We start from the raw sequence: 22,605 nt of genomic DNA, 5'->3' as shown, positions 1-22,605 counted from the left end.
AATGGATCGGTCTAATTGCAGAGTTGGAGGGAGTCCTGGTGAGGCAGGTAGAGAAATGAAAGAAAGCACAGATGTCACTCTGCTGAACATCTCTTCATTCTGCTGCTTTTAAAAAGGGGCGAGAACACAAACGCAGCACAATCAGGATGAGTTGACTCCTCAACATCTGTCTCAGTTTGTGTTTCAGTCGAGGGCTTCGACGCGATCGTGGGATAAATGTTGGCAGCGAACGCTTCTGCAAACAGCTTCTGACAACGCTGTCCGGTGTTGGTTCAGGTTTAGGGCTCGGTTAGGGTTCGGAAAAGATGCTGAAGAAGACGGCTGCAAACTGTCCTGACGTCTCTTTAAAAACATCCAGTGGTTTCAAGCTTACAAATGTTGAAACACCGTCTGAAACACGAGCATCCCCTCCGCCTCTTGAAACACAAGTCATCTTATTCAGCACACCAGCGACCGGCGCACTGAACCTTCATCGTACGGTCGCAGTTTGGTTACGTTTGGGTTGAAATAAGTACGTTAACTTATGTGTTTATGTAGATTAGATTAGAAACTTAGTACGTGATGTAACTCAACTATGGACACGAACAGCCGTCCTCAAATACTGTGTTTGTTTCGCCCGACCATCCAACACAACCTCCTCCTCACGTGGACTCTCTCGCTCTTCATACTTCGTCACCTGACCTCCTCCCTTTGTTGCTGGAATAATTACTACGGCAGGTCGATGCCCAACGCTAAACGTAAGAATGTGTTGTGATGAGCTGCTTGCACGGTTGATCTACAGTACTTTTGCAGTATCTACAGTTTATAACTCCAACCTCACATCAGACAGAAGACACGAGTCGTTTGCGGAGAAGCGGTCATTATTCGATCCACTTCTATCACAGTGCAGCAGTCCTTCAGTCCCGCCTCAAAGTGGAACTGGATGTAAATAGCTTTACAGTAGGCTTCAGGAGGAGTATACAGGAAGATAACTGTGTAGTTTTTATTGATTCATTCATTGATTTTACGTTCCCGCCCACTGTAGCTCTATATAGTAGGTCCACAGTGAAGGTAGAAAGCGTACAATGAAACTGGGAGGCCTCGATTCATCAGTATAGATTTGTGACGGAGCAGGAGATTTGTTGGGTTTAAACTCGATATTCGGCATTTTTCCGATGATTGGTATCTGTGTTTTAATGTGTCTGACTGTCGATACAATAAATTAATTTAAAAATGTTCTGTCTGTCCACAGCACGTCACGAGCGACAGCACGTCCTCCCCGAATAACCTGAATCTGCAGAGGAACTAAAGTAAGGAAGTAAGTTAAGCACAGTACTCAAGTAAACTGTATTAGGCTGCATCCCCTCTATATACTTTACATTTTAAAAACTTCAAATGTATATTTATTCCAAGAGTGGTTATCTGTCTCCTTGATTATTGATAATCGGCCTGTGGAAATTAGACTTCACTAAGAGAGACTAAGGAAAAAACAGCTTGACACTCAGTATATTAATAAAAGTGAAGTCTATCTGTTCTTTGAGACAGAAGTCAAACTCTAGAGCTGAATAATTAAATGAAAAATGATCTAAATCCCAACAGATCCAAACCTCTGGAGCTGCAGGTAAAATGTGTCGCATCATATTATTATAATGTGATGTGATGATGTGAGGCAACAAAATCCACATCATCATCACTTTCATGTAATTAAATGCAATAATTACCATGCGTGACTCATATCACACCTGCAATATCTGACAAGATGATAAATACATATTATTTTTGCATATTGATAAATCGCTTGCCAGTCGTTCACTCTTTGAAACGCACAGCTGTGACGTGTGAAGGAAACGTGCACACACTAATGTTCACAGATCAGATGTGAAGAAGAAAAAAAACTGAAAAACAACCAAATTACTTAATTTCCTCCTCTTTGTTGCCATCTTGTGTCAGCAGAGGAACCGAGCGCTCCGACTCAACAGAGGCTTTGTTGAATGTTGGTAAACTGTCAGAAGCACAGACCACACGCTGTAAAAGGTCCGAGTCAGACCAGACTCAATGCACAAGTCGCTGTCACATGTATTTTTTATTGTTTTAAGAGTTTTAAAGTCATTTATGTGACTTACTACAAGTCATCTCTGGAGGTATAACGCAGTGATTTTTCTGATGTCGGCTCATTTGTAACAGGAGCTCCTCAAAATGTCAGGATCACAAAGTTATCTCACAAAAATACACACACACACACACACACACACACGCGCGCACACACGCACACACACACACACACACACACACACACACACACACACACACACACACGCACACACCAAAAATCTGGTGCACTGACAGCTTAAATCAAAAATATAGAAGTAAATGTGAATCATATCTACACAGTTTGGAGTTCATGGTTCTTGCACGCAACACAAAACCCATCACTCCACCCCCCAACACACACACACACACACACACACACACACACACACACACACACACACACACACACTTTTTAAGGCTTCGCCCCTCCTCTCTCCCCCCCTCCATTGAGTCTCCATTGAGTCTCCATTGAGTCGGCCCAGCAGTCGTCTATGAGGGTCATGTTCCTATTTGGAAAGTATTGATTAGAGCGTTTATCCCCTCAATCAGTGTGAGAGAGCCCCCCAGGCTTAACACACACACACACACACACACACACACACACACACACACACACACACACACACACACACACACACACACACACACACACACACACACACACGGAGAGAGAGAGAGAGAGAGAGTCTGTCTCAGGTTTGTACTGCTAAAAAGTTTGAGTTTCTTCACGATTGATTGATTGTTTAGTTGATAAAATGCCAGATAATAATGAACATTTTTTATTCAACATCCTCAACGTTAAAATTCAAAAGACACAGAAGAAGAAGCAACAGAAAAATAATCACGTTAAAGAAAATAAAACCTGTGAATTCATTTTCATTTTTGCTTAAAGAAATATGATCAGTAATTATCAGAATTGTTGCAGATTAATTTTCTGTTACTCGAATATTAACATTAATCAATGAACTGTTTCAGCGTGCAGAGTACTTTACAGATCAATTCCTCCAGTTCAGCTTTCATTTTTGTTGACATTTGATATACTGGATTGTGCTTCGACTCAAAAAAGTAATTTTTCCAAATCAGTTTAAACATTTATATCCTATAATTGCATCTTTTATTTTACATCTTATTTTGAAAAAACAAAGGAATGTGATGCAGCTTTACAAAGGAAACAGAAGAAGTGAGAAGTTGTCATCAGTAATGAGCAAACACCAGAAACACCACCTCCAGCAACACCATCAGTCCGGCCGCCACAGTTTGACTGACAGCCGACTCGGAGCGGAGAATCAATGAGCTTTTGATTGATAAAAGCCGCGATCGTGCTGGCTGATGTGTTCGTGTAGGCTGATGTGTTGGTGCTGACGTACCAGGCAGGAGAAGGAGTCGTTCATGCGGTGCTGCAGAGTGCTCCTCTGTAAAATGGTGAACAGGGCGGCGTGGTCGAAGCGACTCGGAGCCGCAGAGATCAGCTCCTCCACCCCCTGACGCTGAGACGGATCCAGACCTGAACCAGACACACAGAGAAAATGATTATGGACCAGATCTGTTTAAGTTCAGAGAAAGTTTACAGTCCGTCTTAAAACAAACTGTATGAACGTCTTGTTGGTCGCTGTAGATGTTCCTCATGTACAGAGGTGGAGAACTACTCACATCTTGTATTCAAGTAGTAAAAACACTGAATGAAATACTCTGTTACAAGTTGATGTCATGCATTTACATTTTTACTGAAGTAAAAGTTAAGTAAGTTGTCGCTTCCTGCCAGAAAGCAGAAGCAGAACTAGAGTTGCCGCCTCACACCAGTCGTGACTGATATTACAATAAATTATTACAATATGTCGCAGCACATCTAACCTCTGACCTTTTAGATATCAAATGTCGTAACTGCATCATTTTGAAATCGCGCCTCATATTTATATTTGTGATTACCACCACAATGATGAGCTCTTTGTGTGATTCTTCATGTACGACTCTGTAACTCTGTCTTTAAAGGAGCAATTTGTAAGAATTGTTTGATTTTTGAGTTTCACTGCAAACTCATCAAAAAGCGACGCTTTGGGACGCCGGCCGACCCGTCCTAAAATCCTAAAGCGTCAGTTTTTAATGAGCTATACAGATATTATTATTATTTTATTATGTTACACTGTCGCCGAGGTGGAGGCAGCAACTAGCTTGCGAGCTTCAACCACAACTTGTAGTTAGGACTGTCGCACAGAAACATGTCGGAGGAGGTGACGGACAAGAGAAACACTCCACCTGCAGTGTGGGTAAAAATCATGATTATATTCTTATCGTTAATTAGTTTGGCCACGATGATCCTGCAGATTGTGACAGAATAATCTATAATATGACATCATAATTTATATGTTGAAGTAACTTATCTAAAGATGCCTCTGAGCTGTAGTGGAGAACAGTGGCAGGAAATAGAAATACACAAGTAAAGTACAGGTACGTCAGAACTTGGGTACATCTACTTAGTTACTTTCCACCACTGCTCATCTCTTCACATCCAGCGTGGAGGAGAATACAGACAAACATGTGACACGACAGCGTCACTGAACCGGACGTGAACCGTCAGTGAGATTTAATCCGACGTGAAAGTTCGGCACCGTCGTCACTAAAAGTTGATTTAAACTCACTGAAGTTTCAGCAGAATTAATTTGTCTCATGGTGAAGAAGCTGAAAACGTCCTCTCAGTTTCATCCCCGTCGTTCTGGATCAGACTTCATTAAGCTCTCGGCACAAATTCAATGACGAGATGGAAGATTTTCTGTGAAAAGGTCGGCGTCAGGAGCTGATAAAATGATTTCCATTAAATTTGTTTTGAACTTTTGTGCTTTGTAAAAACAAACCGCTTGTTCGAGGTCTTTTATGAATATCATGCAAAATCTAACATTTCTGGATGACATTGACCGTGAATCAGCTCCCAAATATCATCTGTTTGTCAAACAGTCGGACTCTTCTGTTCATTATGAGCTCAAATCTTTGTAGATATATAAATTTATTAAACTGGAGCAGCTCAAGGTTTTGCAACAGTTTTCGATGAAATACGAGTGATAAACTCTCCTCATCTGCTTCTATATCGCGCTGAAGCCTTCAAAGCTGTGTGATGTAACTTTCTGAACCGTACACCTTTTCTATGGTGCCTCCATCAAGACAACTGCCCCTGCATCGGAGGATCCGTCGCGTAGAAGCAGGATGAGTTTATGTTCGGCAGTGTTCGAGGAGAGAAAGACCAACGAGGACAAAAGTAAACAGAAGAGCCGGAGTCGCTTCTGTCAAGGATGAACGGCTGCGCTGATGTCTTTGTATGATCCCGTCCTCTAAAGAGGTGATGCATAAATGTGTTCACGATCATTCACGCCTCTCTTTGAGCTCAGCAGTGAACTCAAGTGTAAACACACACACACACACACACACACACACACACACACACACACACACACACTCACACACACACGCGACTACATTGGCAGTGTCAGTTCTCAGCGCTGTGGCTAATAGTTCCCACCTCGGTTGGCTACAGATCGTCTGTGAAACCGTCAGTCCTCTCAGCTGACACAAAACATTCGCCAAACACGGACGACATGTGAAGGAAAACACTGGAAGTGACTCACGGAGTCGAAAAACCAGCCAGGAAGAGAAGCGACAACGACGCGTCGCCGATCCGGAGATCAGGCTTCCTGTCATTTCACTTCATCACGTTTGAATGTTTGTTGTTTTACAGATTACTTAAAATGTGAGCGATCTGCAGAGCTGTGAGTCACGACTGAAGCCTCTGCAAAGAGCTGAAACTGACGGCATCGTTAAAATAATCAGACTAACTGTGATGACAGTCTTTAAATCTGTGCTTCAAACGGACCTTTTTCACAGCACGTCTGTGTGTCCAACGCTTTATTATTAGTTTTTAATCAAGCTAATGATAAAATAAACAAGTTAAATCAAAAGATCAGCTTTCAAGTCTTCAACAACAAATTGCACTCAGGTGTCATCATGTGACCTGTGACATCACAATGTCAAGTGGTCACACCTGAGTCCAAGGACTTCAAAAATGAAGGCTGCTTTTTGTTTTCAAACCGGCCTTTAAACAGTAATCCACGTTACTGAGTGTTTGGTCAGTGACACACGTCATCTCTCATTGGTTCCTACTGCACACGCACATTTTATAAACTCGTTTCAATTGAATGTTAAACAGCTGCTCACTGTAGTTTATACATCAAACAAACAGAGGAAATCCTGCATTTTGTTGTTCAGGAGCAGATGAATCACATTTGGTGATGCAGTGAGGATGATGTGTGTGTGTGTGTGTGTGTGTGTGTGTGTGTGTGTGTGTGTGTGTGTATTCATGAACATGTCACCCAATGCAACAGTGAGACTCATTCATGTGTTTTAACAGCTTCTGGGCAACAATTCTGACAACTTAAATACACAAACGTCATCCAGAACACTGATATTTGCCATTTCTGGTTGAAGTCATGGTTTTAATCTGTTTTTAAGGAAGATAAGAGACATTAATTATTATAATTATGTGCTAAGCTAGGCTAAACACTGTTAAAATTCACTGTTTAAAGCTCGACCGTCCACAACGTTTTGTCTGACGTGCACAAACACTTTCAGGCTTCTGGACACACAAACGACACAACCGGTTATTGTTGGTTCTTTTATTTGGATTTGTTGTCAGTAAAAACTGGCCTGAACGCTGATGAAGTGTTTTTACAGCAGCAGAGATACTTCGAGCTCGGCCGTGCGACGCCTGGAGCGGCAGACGATAACAAGGCTTCGGGGTCAGCGATGGAAGAATCGACGGAGAGAAAAGGAAAAAATAAAAGAAGCAGAAGAGGCGCAGGGCGTCCCGGCCTGAGCAAAGCCTGGGTTCATTTCCAGTCCTTTCAGGCATCCTGTTAATGGCCCCGCCAAATGAAAAGCCTAACACTCTCCATTCTGCCTTTATCAGGGGAGTACATTTCGGGATGGGAAGTTTCTGAGCGTGACACATGGCCCCACAAAAGACCAAGGCTCGCTGAAGAATGCCGGCGCTGTCTTCCACGCCTGCGACGCCCGCGGCCTCGCGTCCGAGACGAGCATTAGTGATCGCTTTTTATTAACGCTGCCATTTTGTTTTTGTTTGGACGCAGAGAAGCCCGCGAGGACTCTCAGACATTTGTGTTTCGTTCCCCCCCCCTCCCTCCCTCCCTCCGTCTTTGTCGCTTTTGTCCGAAAGAGAAAAAAAAAAGACAGCAAAAGTGAAATCTCCACAATCAACTTCCAATCGACGCTCCTCTCCTTTTCTTCCAGTCTTCTTTTCTTCTGACTCCGGCTGCCCTTTGGCTCCTGTGGCCTGCTTTCCCTCTGTCCAATTCCGATGTAGGTCATTTTACATTCGTTACCTCCAAAACACGGGATTGTCCTTAATGTAATTTGGAGAAAAGACAGGGAGTGAAGGAGGCGACTCTAAAGAAAACGAGACAAAGAGATATAGATTAGCGCTGATAATAAGAGGAGGTGGGAGGAGGGGGGAGTATTGATTGGGGGACAGACAGCGCAGGAGTGATGTTGATCCGTGTCGAGTCCAACTTTCAGCTATTATCTGAGGGAGGGGGGGTGTTAAAGGGGGGTTGTGTGTGAATGAGTGTGTGTGACAGAAAATATGGATGAATGTCGCTGCTCCTGGCACAGATGGTGCGTTCAGGTCCAGGCTGTCTGCAGGTTTCTGCACTTTGTGTTGTTCATAACATTTTCTCATCAGTCTGAGATTGAAGGCAAATGTGAGCGTGGCGGACCCAGCCACCGAAAATCGAAAAGCACTACAAAAAATGTAAAAATGACAACGTAAACGTTTTATTTCCTGTAAATTTGAAGAATTACAACTTTAAACCTGATTCATTGTTCTGTAAAGACATGAGTAAACTTCTCTGCTCAGTCGCAACAACAACACGTTTGTGTTTTAGGTTTTTTTGCAAACCACGGACACGATAAATCATTTGTTTCATACGTATCATGTGAACATATGTGTGTCATAACACATTCAGTCTACGTGCATAAGACCTGACATGCTGGACAGGGCGGTGTCGGCATTGATCTCAGAGAGACGGCTGCCAAGCCAGTGACCGCTGTTCAAGACTGCGTCTCAACATTTCACACCAGCAGATATTTTTTTAAGGAGACATCTGGACATTTTCAAGCCGTGTTTGTAGCGACAGAACCAGGAATGTTAAAATAAAACGATTTGTAAAAAAACACCTGGTTTGGGTCCAGGGGAGTTTTTCAACTATTAAATCAATCTCTAACTATTTTGATCATCGATTAATCAGTTCTGAGTATCTTTTTTTTAAAGAAAAGAGATAAATTCTCTGATGCCAGCTTCTTTAATGTGAATATTTTCTGGTTTCTTCGCTGTAAACTAAGAATCTTTGGGTTTGTGGACAAAACAAGACATTTAAGAACGTCATCTTGGGCTTTGGGAAACAATGACCGGCATTTTTCACCATTTTCTGACATTTTATAACGATTAATTAAAGACAGACTACAGATTCATGGAGGATGAAAATAATCACGATGATTGTTGTTGACTCCAGATGGCTCATTCAACAACACTCGTGTTTTTGTCTGCTGATTGGCAGCAACAACTGAATCAGGCTCGATCATATCAGACAAGCAAATGTGTGTGTTCAAGCTTTTGCTCGTGTGTTTACAGCTCGTGAGCAGTAACAGTCCGTATGTCTTCTAGAGGGAACGGCACAGAATCTGACGAATGTCCTGAGTCGATGTCTCTTGATCCGGCGTCCTTTGAGACGCGAGTTTGAAACTGAAACGAGCGTGTTGGTGATCAGACCTCTGCAGCTGCTGCTCGTCTCCGCTGCAGGCTACATTAGCTGCTACTACACCTGAATCTCTGTCTGAACTGTCTGCAGTCACGTTGCATTGTGGGAAATGAAGGAGGCCTGGTTTGGAAAACGAAGCATCTGTTGAATTAAAAAAGATGACGGCCGAGGTTCTGCTGCAGCTAGATCCATTTTAAATAACTGTTTTTATTGTCTGTCTGAGGAAAACTGTTAAACCGTTGCAGGAAAATCTGATTTTCAAATAAATATAGTTTGTATCTGTGTCGTCAAATTATATTTAAAACATTTGTGGGGATGTTTGAGTGAGTGTTGAGGGGTTTGTGTGTGTGTGTGTGTGTGTGTGTGTGTGTGTGTGTGTGTGTGTGTGTGTGTGTGTTGAGGTGGGAGGGTGGGGGTAGTTACTGCACTCAATCTCTCCATATCCATCTTGTCTGGGCTCCATTGGTATCGTCACGGCAACAGTCACATCTATGTGACATCCTGCTCTGAGAGGTGGTGGCGGCCGCTGATGGCAGGTTATTGATGCAGACGAAGAGGAGGAGGAGGAGGAAGGAGAGCGTTTCAGTTTCAGGTGCACCGGGCTGAGAGATGCGACTTGATCTGCCTGTCGGAGCGTGGCAGCGGCGACGGAGATGATGTCGAGGCCGAGCGGAGACGAAGATGCGGACGGACAAGCCCATCAGTCTCCGTCTGAACGAGCGGAGAGCTTCTCGTAACGCAGAGCGCAAACAATCTCAACTCAGGGAGAAGTTTTGCGAGGGGCACATGAACGCATCCCCAGCTGTTCTGCTGCGTTCGAGGGCGTCGCTGAAACAAAGGGAGGTTAAGACAAACGGACAGTTTGGACGTCTCTGCTCAGGATCGTCCTCGATGTCAAACTGACCACCTGCCTCTTCAAAAACACAACTGACAGGTGTAAACATCCCCGAAAAACAACTTGAGGGGCGAGTCTCGACCCCTAACTGGCCCGCCTGCCATACTGAGGACAGAAGTCACAGTCTGTGTGATAAAACGGATTTCAGGTCAAGGACCAGATCAGATTTCCCCACAGCCTCCGATGATTTCCACGTGTTTGGACTTTGTTCGTGGGTCGTTTGAACGCTGGTCCATTTGAGCCTTGTTCATGTGAGCTGCTGGCAGCAGTGAACAGGCGAGGCGCTGACAGGAAGCGATGTCTGCTAAAGTTTCTCTAGCTAACTCGCACTCGTCTGTTTGTCCTTTTCTTCAGAGTTTCCACTTCAGAGCTGAGGAAGTCACGAAGGCCGGCAGCTGAAGTCTGCTCACACAGCAGTAACATTTCTCCCTAAACTTCATGGAGATGAAGGCCCGGTTTAGTTTTAATGGAACCTGCAATGTCCTTTTCTTATTCCTTGCTCATGTCCTGCTTATAGTCTGCCGCTTACTTTTGGTTTTGCTTTTCATTTCGTTCTCTAACCAAACTTCCTTTTATTCCTTCAGTAATTTCTTCTCCAGGAAACAGAACCGCAGGCCGGCTCAGTCTTTACTGGGATGTGACCCGACTGTTTTCATGACCACAGCAGCTGCAGCAGAGGAGCACCGACGGCCTTCAGTGACTGTTCACATGTCCGGGCGCCGTTACACACCAATCATTCACACTTACATGCCCGATGCTTCTCACCCACATACAGTATGTTAAAGGACAGAGTTTCACTAACTGCTGTTCAATTGAAGTTAAATCTAGTTGTGTTTAAGGCGAATGCTAATGTTGACGTGCTAACTAGCTCCAAAAATGTGTGCCCGAACCCCAAAAGACCCGGAAATGCTCTGCTCTACCTGGACCTGTCTAATATCTGACAGCTGGGACCTGGTCTCAAACATCCAACTGGCTCAGACCGGATCAGCACCAACTTCACAGCTGACTGTGATAAACAAGTTGAGGTGAATTTACAAGTCGTCAAACCAAACTTCTTCTCACGCTGTTCAACTCATCTTTACACTCATCACACACAAACAGCGCCATCTGATCACGGCCGGATCTTTTGGGATCCACTCGGGTGTTACACGTCGGGTACCCGTGTAACTAGAACGTGACCCGACTCAGACTTGTGGATCTTAACCTGTACAGATCTCACATCGGGTCTTAGTCTTAGTGACCACACAGCTTAGTTTGGGCGAGGCCGAGAACATCCAGCTTTTTAGCAGTGAAAGCTGAGTTAAGCCTGACGAGTCTGATGTGTCCTAAATGGGCCACCGTACAGACAATAAACCCTCGGTGTCATGATTTGCAGCCCACGAGTGGTAAAGATCTGAGGATGGAGACGTTTTTATTGATGTTACAGGTTTTCTAGTGTTTCTAGTGTCAGTCACTCCTCAGACGGCAACATCGTGAAACATTTCTCAGCTCGTTCACTTCATCGGTCGTGTGTTTAAATCTGCCTTTTTGGTCAAACCTTGCAATGCATGATGGTAGTTAAATCTCAGTTAGTGACCATTTATTTGACTGTACTGGGACACATGCAGCCGATGTGGTTACATTTCTGTTTTTCATCCCGATCAGATGAGGTCTGGTGCTCTTTAGTCTCGGTTTGTTGCGACGTCAAACCGTTTGTGACCGCCTGAACGTCTCAGTGATGCATGAAAAAGCAACAATTTGCTTCTGTCGGTGTCTGCAGGAAACATTGTCGGCCATCAGGTGGAGAACAGAAGCTGAGGACTTACAGGACGGGAGCGACGGCGTCATTCTGCCCTCGCTCGCTCTTTGTGCGTCTGAACACAAAGATGAAAACACTTCTGAACTGGAGACAAACAAAGAAGAGACGTTGTGTTTCTGCTCTCCTGTTCCAAATTATTAACCTTCAGACGGAGAAGAAAAATAACTCGATTTGTTCAACAGCTATTACGTGAAGTCAAGGCGGCAGAAGTATGATGTTATTAACGCTAAGCGACCCGTCCTTGTGTGTGTGGTTGTGCCGGTGCTCGTCAGTGTGCACACATGCGGTCATTAGTGTAATTTAACCTCTGCATTTCATTTCTAATGAAAAAACGGCTGCAGGGCGAGCACAAGCGCTCACGCAGGTTCACCGACACAATCATCGTTAAAGCGAGAACGACTTTTTGTCAAGCCCATCACACACAAACACACACACACACACACTGCGGCACTTAGCACCCAGTTAAGAGCTATTTCGCGGACACCTTCTATTTCCTCCTGCAAACAGCGTGTCAGCACCTCTCGCCATTAGCGCTTCAATCTGTTCCATTAAGCGCTAACGAGCGGCGGCGAGGACGGGCCGCCGCTGCGCCAAATTACACAAATACTGCCGTAATCAGCTCCCAGTGTGAAGCTCTTCATGTCACAATGCTCGGCCAGGAGGAGAGCGTCCGGCGAGCACGCAGACGCCGTCCTCCACAGACAGATAATAAATGAAGTGATTTGTGTAGGTGAAGAGGAGGACGAGGAGCAGGAGGAGGAGGAGGAGGAGGAGGAGGAGGAGGACAGAAACAACAGGATGTGTGGAAGCAAAGAGCAAATACAACAGAAGTTTAGAAGAAAGGAGCAACAAAGAAAAAAGGTAAGAAAAACAGAGGATGTTTGATAAGAAGGGAGAAATTTAAAGGTACCGTGTGCAGCTTTTGGCCACTATGAGCGCCATGGAGCAAAGATTTAATGAGTGGATTCACAACTGTTTTATTGTTACTGATCAACAGCAGGAACACAAGGATGTAAACATGGGAGGATGAGAATAAGGAACTAAGTGTATAATATTCATTTCAACCTGCTGGAGATAATTTTAGGTTGTTTTAATGTATTATTTTTGCAAAAATCTCGTTCAAAAACAATCTTTGTTATCTTAAATGAATATATAACCACGCTGAGAGGTGTAGAAAACATGCAGAGAACGCATCCAACATGTTTATCAGCACCTCTAAAGTAAATGAGAGGAAGAAGGGAGGAAAGAGTGAGAGAGAGACAGAAAGGGAAAATAAGGATATAACTGTATAACTGAAGGAAGACAAGGAGAAAGAAGGTAAGAGCACAAGAGCAATGATGGGGGGAAAATGAAGCACAAAGGAAGGAAGAGAAGAAGGAACTAAAGGTGGAGAAAAATGGATGCGTGGTGTTTGTTGTGTTGTCTCATTTCATCTCTCCGAGTGTGTGTTGTCTCACAGCATCTGCCTCCTACTGAGTGTGTGTGTGTGTGTGTCTGTCATATTGGAGATCCTGACATCTCTCTGTAATAAAACACTGTTGTGAGGAAGGAAAGAAGAGAACAAAACAAGTAAACGTGTGAAGACAGAAGGGTGAGGAGGGGAGGCTGGATGGAGAGACGACAAAGAGGCAGGACGGCGAAGGTGGACGGGGAGATAGAGGTCCACATGACAGACGAAGAACTGAGGACACTCGAGGTTTGACTGTGTCAGAGAACACAAACACGTTCTCCTCCTCCACACATCCAGAGTCCAGACACTAACAAAGCTCCACGAACACAATACAAACACTGAACAATGCACTATCACACACAGACGCGTACACTCCAGCTCCATCTCACATCTGCAACAACCTCACCGACCTTAGACACCCGACCTCTAAAGTCTGATACCACGAGCACCTCCGCCAGCATCTGAGGTCATCGTCACGCTCGTATGAAACAAATATACGCCAGGAAGTGAAGTTCAGCCAGGAGGACCATCCTCTCATTCACCTCTCTCCCCGCCTCCTCTGTTCACCTGACGTGGGCGCTTCTTCAGGTACTCTCTCTCCATCTAACCAACCAGATCCTGCCTCGATCACTATCAGCCAATCACGTCTCTGCTGTCAGCCGTCATTTCAGGCATTCCTGCGACCCTCCTCCACCCCGTCCTCCTCCAGTGGCTCGGTACTACTCTCCAGAATCAACTCCCGATCTCCAGGATCCTTCTTCCTCCATCACCTCCCTAAATATGACTTCATCACGATGGAGTCTAACCGCCAAACCTTCTCATTCTCTTCTCACACATGGCAATAAATCTTAATCAGGAGTCTCTCCTGATTGAATTATCTTGACTATGAGACGAGATGTGGCGGTTAGGACAGCAAGCAGGTCGACCCGCGTCACCACACCTGACGTGTTTTTTAAATTCACCCTCTTAACTTCAGTCATCAGTGGCTGTGATCAGATGCAACTTTCTCTATTTCATCACAATGCTGTGCTTTTGCTTTGGTTAGGTTTAGGCACAAAAAACACTTGGTCAGGGTTAGAAAACATCACGGGTCGGCTTAAAATACCTGTTTGGGTCGCCACAAAACTCAGCTGGTCCTGGCTGTGACAGGAGGCCAATATACTGTGAAGGTGATGCACCACGTTCGAAACATGACATGATATCCTGAAGACTGAATGAATGAAACGGTTCAGGTCTCCCAACAGAAACGTCCGAAACAATACTCATGTTTAAAATAAATGAATGTAACCTGATGCAACATTCGCTGCTTCTAGTGCAGATACATCTACAGAAGTCCTAAATAAAAGCTGACCGGAGGCTCCGCTCACCAGCCTCTTTTCTTGGCAGAGTAATTTGTTTCTCCAAACTAAAGACGATCATTGAAGTTTACTGCATGTCACAGTGTGCAGGGCTGCGTCCTGCTGGCAATCTGTGCCAGACTGATATCAGTTTCAGTCCGATGTGTGATAAATTGCAGCGTTATCATCAGTTCACGTCATCCATCTGTGCAGATCTTATGTTTTGTAAAAGCAGCTCCGCGAGGGATGGTTTCAGTTTGTGTGTAAATGGGAGTTTTTCTCTTAAACTTCATTTAAAAGAGACTTTTACCAAATGTCGTGCTGGCCGGTGTCACAGTCATACACTGGACTTTGGCTGTTCCAGATCACCTCAGCTCGATCTCGGGCCACAATTTTGGCTTGTGCACCAGAGATTTTACCACCATGTGGCGTCGGGACCGGCCTCATTTTGTAACTTATTCCAACATGCACAGTCTGAAACTTAGAAACTTTATGGTATCTTTTGTCTCATCTGCTGTTTCATTTCTAAACTAGAATGGCACTCAGTAGAGTGTATACCTCTGCCAAGGCCCGACAGTCCCTTATATCTGAATCAAACCGTCCTCACTCTTAGATACCAGCCACCTAAATATGACAGATTTTCTTCAGTAAGATCCAGACATGACTCTCTGAGAAATTAAATGTCAAAAATGGCCCCTCTCACAGTGTCCTGGATCGGTGCCTTTTACAGGATCCAAACCAAAAGTCAGTGGGGTCTGTTCTGGGCCGAGACCCGTCCTCCATCCAAGTTTTGTGGAAATTCGTTCAGTAGCTTTTGTGTAATCCTGCCGACAAACCAACCAACAAACAAACACACCCAGAGAGACTCAGAACCTACTGATGGGCGACGCCGGTTTCTGGATTCCTCCTCTGCAGTTCGTGGTTTTGTTCTGCGGCGGCGGGACCGGTTTGTAGGACTGTCCGGTGGCTCGGTACATGGCCTGGATCCACAGCATCCGGTCCTGCTCGTCGTCACACGCAAACATCACCAGGTCGCCCTCCTTCACCGCGTTAAAAAACACCCGGCCGCCCTGCAGGCCTGACGGAGAGGAGGAGGAAGTAAAAGAATAAAAGGCTCGGTACAAAATAAAACAAATCCACATTTCAGGAAGTTCAGTCACGTTGGATCGACCTGAGCAGAACCATCTGTACCTGGCTGCGGGTCGCAGTAATCCACCGTGTAGCCCTCCAGCTGCATCAGCTCCTGAGGCTCCGCCTTCTTCTCTCTGTAGCTGCACATGGCGAACGTGTACTGACTCACCTGCAGGACCGACACACACACACACACACACACACACACACGCACACACACACACACACACACACACACGCACACACACACACACACAAACGTGAACATATATTTACTTTCACTCGTACTTTTGATAATTAGGAACATTTATTGTTAGAAAATGACTTTTGATACTAACATTTAATACTTTAAGTATTTTCGTGACTTTCACCAAAGTCACATTTCAACACAACATCTTTACTTTTTACTCAAGTGTGACTTTTGGATACTTTTCACAGCACTGATTTTTACTCGATTTCACAAAGTGAGACCTCTCCAATTAAGCAAAGATGGCATGTGGCGGTCCAATACATGGCCAAAAGTATGTGGACAGCAGAACATTCGCCTCCACTCTTCTGGTTTCAGTCTTTTGACAGGAGGTTGAACCACATCTTCCACATTTTGCTCAGATCACCTCAACATGTGTTGGAAGGGGTCAAAGTCAGGACTTCCCATTTCTTCCACAGCAGCAGGGAAGTTTCCTTCGTGGAGCTGGACTGGTGCACGGGGACGATGGTCAGGGCTGGCTCTCACTTTATTTTCTTGTTTTTTCCTTGCATTGTAAAAGTCAGCAGACGTTTCCCCTCCTGCAAATATTTTTGCTCGGGGAGAAATTAGTATAAAAGCTGCGGCAGAATATTTTTCATACCATCAGGACAGAAGAGTCTGACAATCTCAGAAATGTCGTCAAACACTCAATCACCCATTAACATCCTCCATCCCAATCAATGAAACACAGATGACGTCCCTTTAAAAGGACTTTTTTTTTTGATCTGAGAGGTAAACAGAGTCGCTCTCCACATAGAAAAGACAAAATGTGAATTTGAATGTCTGCCCTTGCCCTCACACATCCTGAGTGATCACTAAGTGCTCACAAAGTAAATAACAGCTGAGGAGAAAAAGTGTAAAAAGCGAATTCAAGAGACCAGAACTCAATTAACTTTGCTGCTGCCGGACTTTTGTGCTCAGACGAGGTGTAAATACCTTTCGAGTCGAGCGACTGATGTGAGATGATTTTCTTTAATAACCAAAAATTGTTTTTTTCTACCTCCCTTTTCGCCTCCATCGACTGCCCAATCAAAAAGGGAAAAGTTTTTTTTAAAGAGAGACGGCTCGGTGTGAGACGTGTTCGGTCTGATGCATCGTATAAACACACAGACGTCTGTTTAACGAGTCAGTTCACAGTTTCATCAGTCAGGAACCGGCTCAAGTCCGATCTCGTCCTCCTCAGATAAAAAGTTCAGTTTTGTAGATTTATTTCAGTTTTACTTTGAATCTTTGTTTCCCAGCCTGAAGTTTCATCAGTTTCTCACCTGAACGAGGACGAAATATCTTTTTTTCCAGCGTTTCCAGACTCTCTGTCCCAGAGCGTACAGGTGCCTGAAACACAAAGAAACACACGACATCAAGGTGAAGGAGACGTCAGGAGGCTTTACACTTTGTTTGTGATGTTTGTGATGTTTTTATTATTATACGAAATAGTTATAAGAACATTTTAATCCGGGATGACAGTGTAGAAGCTGATAAAGAAGCTAACTTGGTCAATGCTTTTAAATAAATAAACATATCGACACAGTGCTTCTATCTTTATGTGAATTCATCGAGGGCGGCAACTAATGATTAATTTCATTATGAGTTCATCGTTCAGTCTATAAGATGTAAGGAAACAGTGAGAAATGTCCATCACAGTTTCCCAGAATCCAACTGGACGCCTTCAAATGTCCGACAGATCAAAACCCAAAGATATTCACTTCACTGCAGACATATGACTGAGGTCAGCTGATCCAAGTCCCAAGTCCCAAGTGAAGCCTCTTACCCTCCAAGGTTTCTGCAGTCTTACTCTGCATCACTTTTAAACAGTGAAATACTGACGGATTAAAGAAAGACACCACATGAACACAATAATTCAAGTCATCGTTTCTTCAGTCAAGTCCCGAGTCTTTAACTTCCAGGTCCTAGTCGAGCTGAGTCTCTGGTTCTCGTTGATATGAGACAGAGAAAAGCTGAAAATCTTCATATTTAAGAGATTTTGTAGGAAAATGTCCTCGGTGATCCGATCAAACCAACAACTGTCGTTAACTGGCTGCTGCAGCTGTGAGTCTGTCAGATGTGAAATGTGTTTGACATCTGATATTATATGTGAAATCAAAGTTTTCATGTGAAATGTACAAAAGCGAAAAATGTACATGCATGTGAAATGTGCACGAGGGACAGAAATAAAGGACTTGCTTGTAAATTCTTGACCTTGGAAACAAACGATCTCTCCCGCGGCTCCGTTTGGTTTCAGCTCTGTGTGTTCGGTCACATTCATCAGCTGCGACTGAATCACTGTTTTCAAGATCGACACTGAACTCTGACACTCAAACGCAGCTTTTAAAGCCGACAAAGTCTTTAAAGAAGCTGAGAAGAAAATGGAAATGTCAACACCTCCAATAATGTTCATGCGATATGCTTGAAGGCTCCACAACGAACACCAAAAGGACACCGACGCGAGGCGGTTTTGTCGCATTTGAAATGTTCTTCACATAAATACATTCATGAACCTGTGTTTTTGTAATTTTGTGAGCTGAATATTGATTTTAATTCTCCAGCTGTGTCAAGCTTTCCCTCGAATTTCTGAATTTCTTCTCCTCAAACTAATAACGTGTGGAGCTGAACCGCTGACAGATGACATCACATCACTGTCAGAGCGTCATCGATCACGGTCAATCTACAGAAACTCTGTACTATTTTATAAAAACACCAGAAACATGCTGCTTTATTTGTGTTGCTTCTCTCTGCTGACTGAAAATCTTTGCGTCTTTGACGGTCGGTCAAACAAAATAAGACGTCAACTTGGACTCTGGGAAACAGCGATGGAGATATATTTTGACAAATGAGCCTAAATCAAAAAATTAGGCATCATTTCCAAAAAGAAAGCAATAAAAGGACAGAAACACCTTCCAGACTCTGTGTTTTATATATTTAAGGTCGAGACTTCTTCTTATTTCTCCTGAAAGGTTTCATCTTTCAGTTCATGATGTTTGTATGAAAACAAAACGAGGACCCACTCAGCTCCATGTTGTGTCATTACTCGCCCAGCTGTGAACGTTATTAACGCGTTAATTTCTCCCCTCAATGTGAAACTAAAAAAGAGGAGAAAGTAATGAGTCCGCGACACAGACAGCAGCTCGTTGAGGAAGTCTGGAGGAAAATGGAAGAATGACCAGCGTGGCCTCTCAATCAATGGCTGCTCCCGGGCCTCCTGAAGCGTGGGATACAAGGCAAGTGCAAGTGAGGAAAATCAATCGATGGCGAGACCTCTTTCTTCAGCCCTGCCGCCCGCCCTTAAAGAAAAGGCCTCCAGTCAAGGCTGCGGTGCGTCTGGACAGAGAATCTGGGCCATTCTGCACGACTCCGGGTTAACATGTGGCACCGCTCGCCGGCCACTTGTGAAAAATGATTTGGCCGTCTGTCCTCCTGCAGGGTTTCAAACATCCATTCAGCCGCACGACGCCACGCTGACGGACTGCAGACGCCGGAGAGAGTTCACTGCAGGCATTTAACAGTCCTCGCTGCAAAAAAAGCATCCGTCTTTAACTGGTCATTTAGCCGGATATTCACACTTTAAAGGTTATTTTCAAAAAGGGATGAAACACTGGAGTTATTCATTAACACAAGGACAGACGATATTTTCTCTTCCTTCAAGAACTGTATTGAAATGATCGTCGGCAGGTTGAAAATCAACCGGAGTCACTGCAGCAAAACTAAGACGGTTGACATTTTTAATTAAAATGGGTGAAATAAACTGATTTTGGTGATCGTTTATAACAATAAATACATATTTTAAGGCTAAGTAATTAATTGAATGAGGGATGCAGATATTTTCACTGATTCATTCACTTGTTTTATCGTCTTTAATTGATTTCCACCTTTTTTTTTTTATGCTCCAAGGCATCAAAAGGTTGTTCCATCAAAAAATTCACCAATTTGAGTTTTAATTTTTAGAAAAACAAAAAGGTTTAAACAAATTGTCGATTTAAAAAAACGCAGATCCTTTTAAATGGCCACTAAATGAAAATCATCAGGTTTTATCTTCTCAGGCATCAAACAAATCTTCTGTCTCATGTGAGGTGAAATAATCTGAACACACAATTTTGTTGCTTGTTAACATAAAAAATTGGTATTTTATTATATTTATTTTTGCACATATAATTACAAATGAGAAAGCAAAAATATCCTAAATGTTGAGTTTTTGCTCCAAAAGTAACTGTTAAATCTCAGGCATCAAAAAGTCATTTAGAAACAAAAAGAAATCGTTTCTCTACTTTGGCCCAAAATGATTTTAGGTTTCAGAAAAGCTGTTTTCAGGATGAGATTCATTTGTCGTTGGGGAATAAAGAACTCACCAACACATTCATTACAATTTGTTCAGTTATCTGCTTTTATATAAATGCTTGTTTTTTAATCAATACGTTTTTTTTCTCCTCCCAACACAAAGTAAACACATACATATTAATAAAACGTCATTTCTTCCGTTGTGATCGCAGTAACATCAAGTGTTCTGATCATGGAAACGGATCCGGTTCTTCTCATCGATCCTTCACGTCACTCATCCAACACATACGAGGAAACAGCGAACTCGACGAGATGATCGTCTGTGAGCAGAAACGTTTCCTGTTTGTGCACTTTTTCTTTCTCTTCTCACATCTGACGGCCTTTTAAAGCATCGCCTTCCTTTTCACGTCTCAACCAGCAGAAAATAAATGACGCAGATGTAAAATTATTGTGACAGAACTGATTTTTGTTTGTTCTCTCTGTAAGCAACTCAAATCCACGAGTTAACCTCCTCACATGGAGGTGCCGGTTTGACTCGTGGTGAATCAAAGACTCACAGCGAGAACAGCATCGGAGAACCTGAATGGAGAAAATATATACAAATATACGAGGACACCTTCAAGCAGGTGAGTCACAGACTGTGTCTTTATTAATCAGAAAATACAGAGAGCAGCTTAAACTCAAGGAGAAGAAAAAGAAGAAGAAGAAGGAGGAAAAGAAGGAGAAGGAGAAGAAAAAGAAGAAGGAGAAGGAGAAGAAGGAGTAGAAGAAAAAAAGAAGAAGAAGGAGAAGGAGAAGAAGAAGGAGAAGAAAAAGAAGAAGGAGAAGAAGAAAGAGAAGGAGAAGGAGAAGAAAGAGAAGAAGGAGAAGAAGAAGGAAAATAAGAAGAAGAAGAGGAGGAGGAAGGAGAAGAAGAGGAGAAAGAAGAGGAAGAAGAAGAATCAGCTGGACTCACAGGGAGACTAACACTGACACCTAGTGGAGACTCTTCAGAACTGCACCCACTATCTAACAGTGGAGTCGAGTGAATGTAAATGATGAAGACAGTTGGTCTGAATCATCTTCTTCACATGAGGAGACGTCAGTTTTTGTCTCCAAGCGTCCAGTGAAGAAACATGTTCACATGTTTTATCCTGAGAAACTGCTCGCTGCATTAAAGAGAGGAAATCCTCCTCAACAACTTTTATAGCCAATGAACACAACTGTCACTGCTGCACTCTCAAGTTGTCTAGTACTACTCTGGTAAAAGTACTGACACAGCTTCTTTACTCCAGTAAAAGTAATCGAGTACAGGCTCTGACATGTACTCAGAGTATCAGAGTAAAAAGTCTCCCTCTGAAGGACATTTGTGGTCAAAGCTAACTGAAGCTCACGTCATATTAATATAATTCAAAGACTATTAAAGTTAAAGGTAGAGTCAGTAGGATTTGTCCCAGCTGTTCCTGAACGCACCACAAAGATAGTTGATAGTTGAGTCTCATTCCCAGGACGTCAAATAGCCACATGTTGGGTTGGTAAAGCGTCCCGAGCAGCAACAAAGAGAGAAAATAAGAAACTCTCTGCAGATACGAGACACTAACACGCCTTTTCTCCCCATTCAGCCTCCCTCTCTGTCTGTTCACGTCTTCTTACGTCTTTGTTTCGTCGCGCTGCGTCTGAAATCAGTCTGTGATGTTGGGAAGGCGGCGTGCGATGACGCCAAATAACAATAATCCATAATTCACCTCAAATGCATCAAACTAAAGAAACGAGGCTGTTTGAAAATGTGAGGAGGAGAAAGTTCAGATGTTTGTGTTGAGATGTCGGGAGGAGAAGCACCTGAAACATCTACTGAAGTACAGCAACAAAGTATATATAATATGTACAAATGTTACATATTATATCTTTATCATAGAAAGATAACACACACCACGGGCTGTAGCGAGGTGCTGATCACTGGCAGCGGGCTAGAAAGTGAAGAAAGTGTCGCACACTCGCACTTTTCTTTAATTAGCGTTAAGTCTCGGCCCTCGGGACTTCTTCAAAATGAAGACGTATCGTATCTTTAACTGAAAGTTAACGAGGAGTCGAGTTAAGGCGAGGCGATTTAACTTTGGGAGAGCAAAATTAAAAAAAGAAAGAAGATTTAATTAAAGTACCAAAACCTGCTGCAAAATAAAGTTCACTTAAGATAAGTTGCAATCTCTCTCACACACACACACACACGCACACACACACACACAGTGCTGTGGTGTTGAATATTGCCTCACCAGAGTTGTGGGTTCAAACATTTGGTTTTGCCGCCATCTTGTGGCAGCAAGTAAAAACTGCAATACACACACACACACACACACACTTTCTCTTTCCATGTTTCATAAATTTAAACTTGTAAATGTTTGATTTCTTGTAATTTGTTGATTGTTCAAAAGATTATTTTCCTCTTTTTGTGTTTACTTACAGAAAGAGCTGCACATTTAATTCTTCTGTCTGAAAGTTACTGATGTAAACAAACCTTTGAGTCAATCAAAACGTAAGTGAGAGAAACAAATGGAGTTCGAGTCGAGTCACAGACGAATCACTCGTCGTTAAAATGAAACCTTCTCACAGTGTC

At 43.4% G+C, this 22,605-nt stretch overlaps 1 protein-coding gene across 6 annotated transcripts in view; it reads right to left on the bottom strand.

Annotated features, from left to right (window-relative positions):
* cadps2 (Ca++-dependent secretion activator 2) overlaps positions 1–22,605 on the bottom strand; it is a 178,785-nt gene that overhangs the window by 71,021 nt on the left and 85,159 nt on the right. For all 6 annotated transcript variants that reach the window (XM_084363304.1, XM_084363307.1, XM_084363305.1 and 3 more), the window contains exons 9-12: positions 17,012–17,078; positions 15,560–15,668; positions 15,246–15,446; positions 3,438–3,574 (exon numbers count right to left, since the gene is read on the bottom strand). In XM_084363304.1, the coding sequence (XP_084219430.1) occupies positions 3,438–3,574; positions 15,246–15,446; positions 15,560–15,668; positions 17,012–17,078 (514 nt within the window). The remainder of the gene's footprint in view (positions 1–3,437; positions 3,575–15,245; positions 15,447–15,559; positions 15,669–17,011; positions 17,079–22,605) is intronic.

The sequence above is a fragment of the Pagrus pagrus genome, assembly GCF_965226575.1.
Source record: "Pagrus pagrus genome assembly, chromosome: 10".
Lineage (NCBI taxonomy): Eukaryota > Metazoa > Chordata > Actinopteri > Spariformes > Sparidae > Pagrus > Pagrus pagrus.
This window is presented reverse-complemented; position numbering and strand designations above follow the sequence as displayed.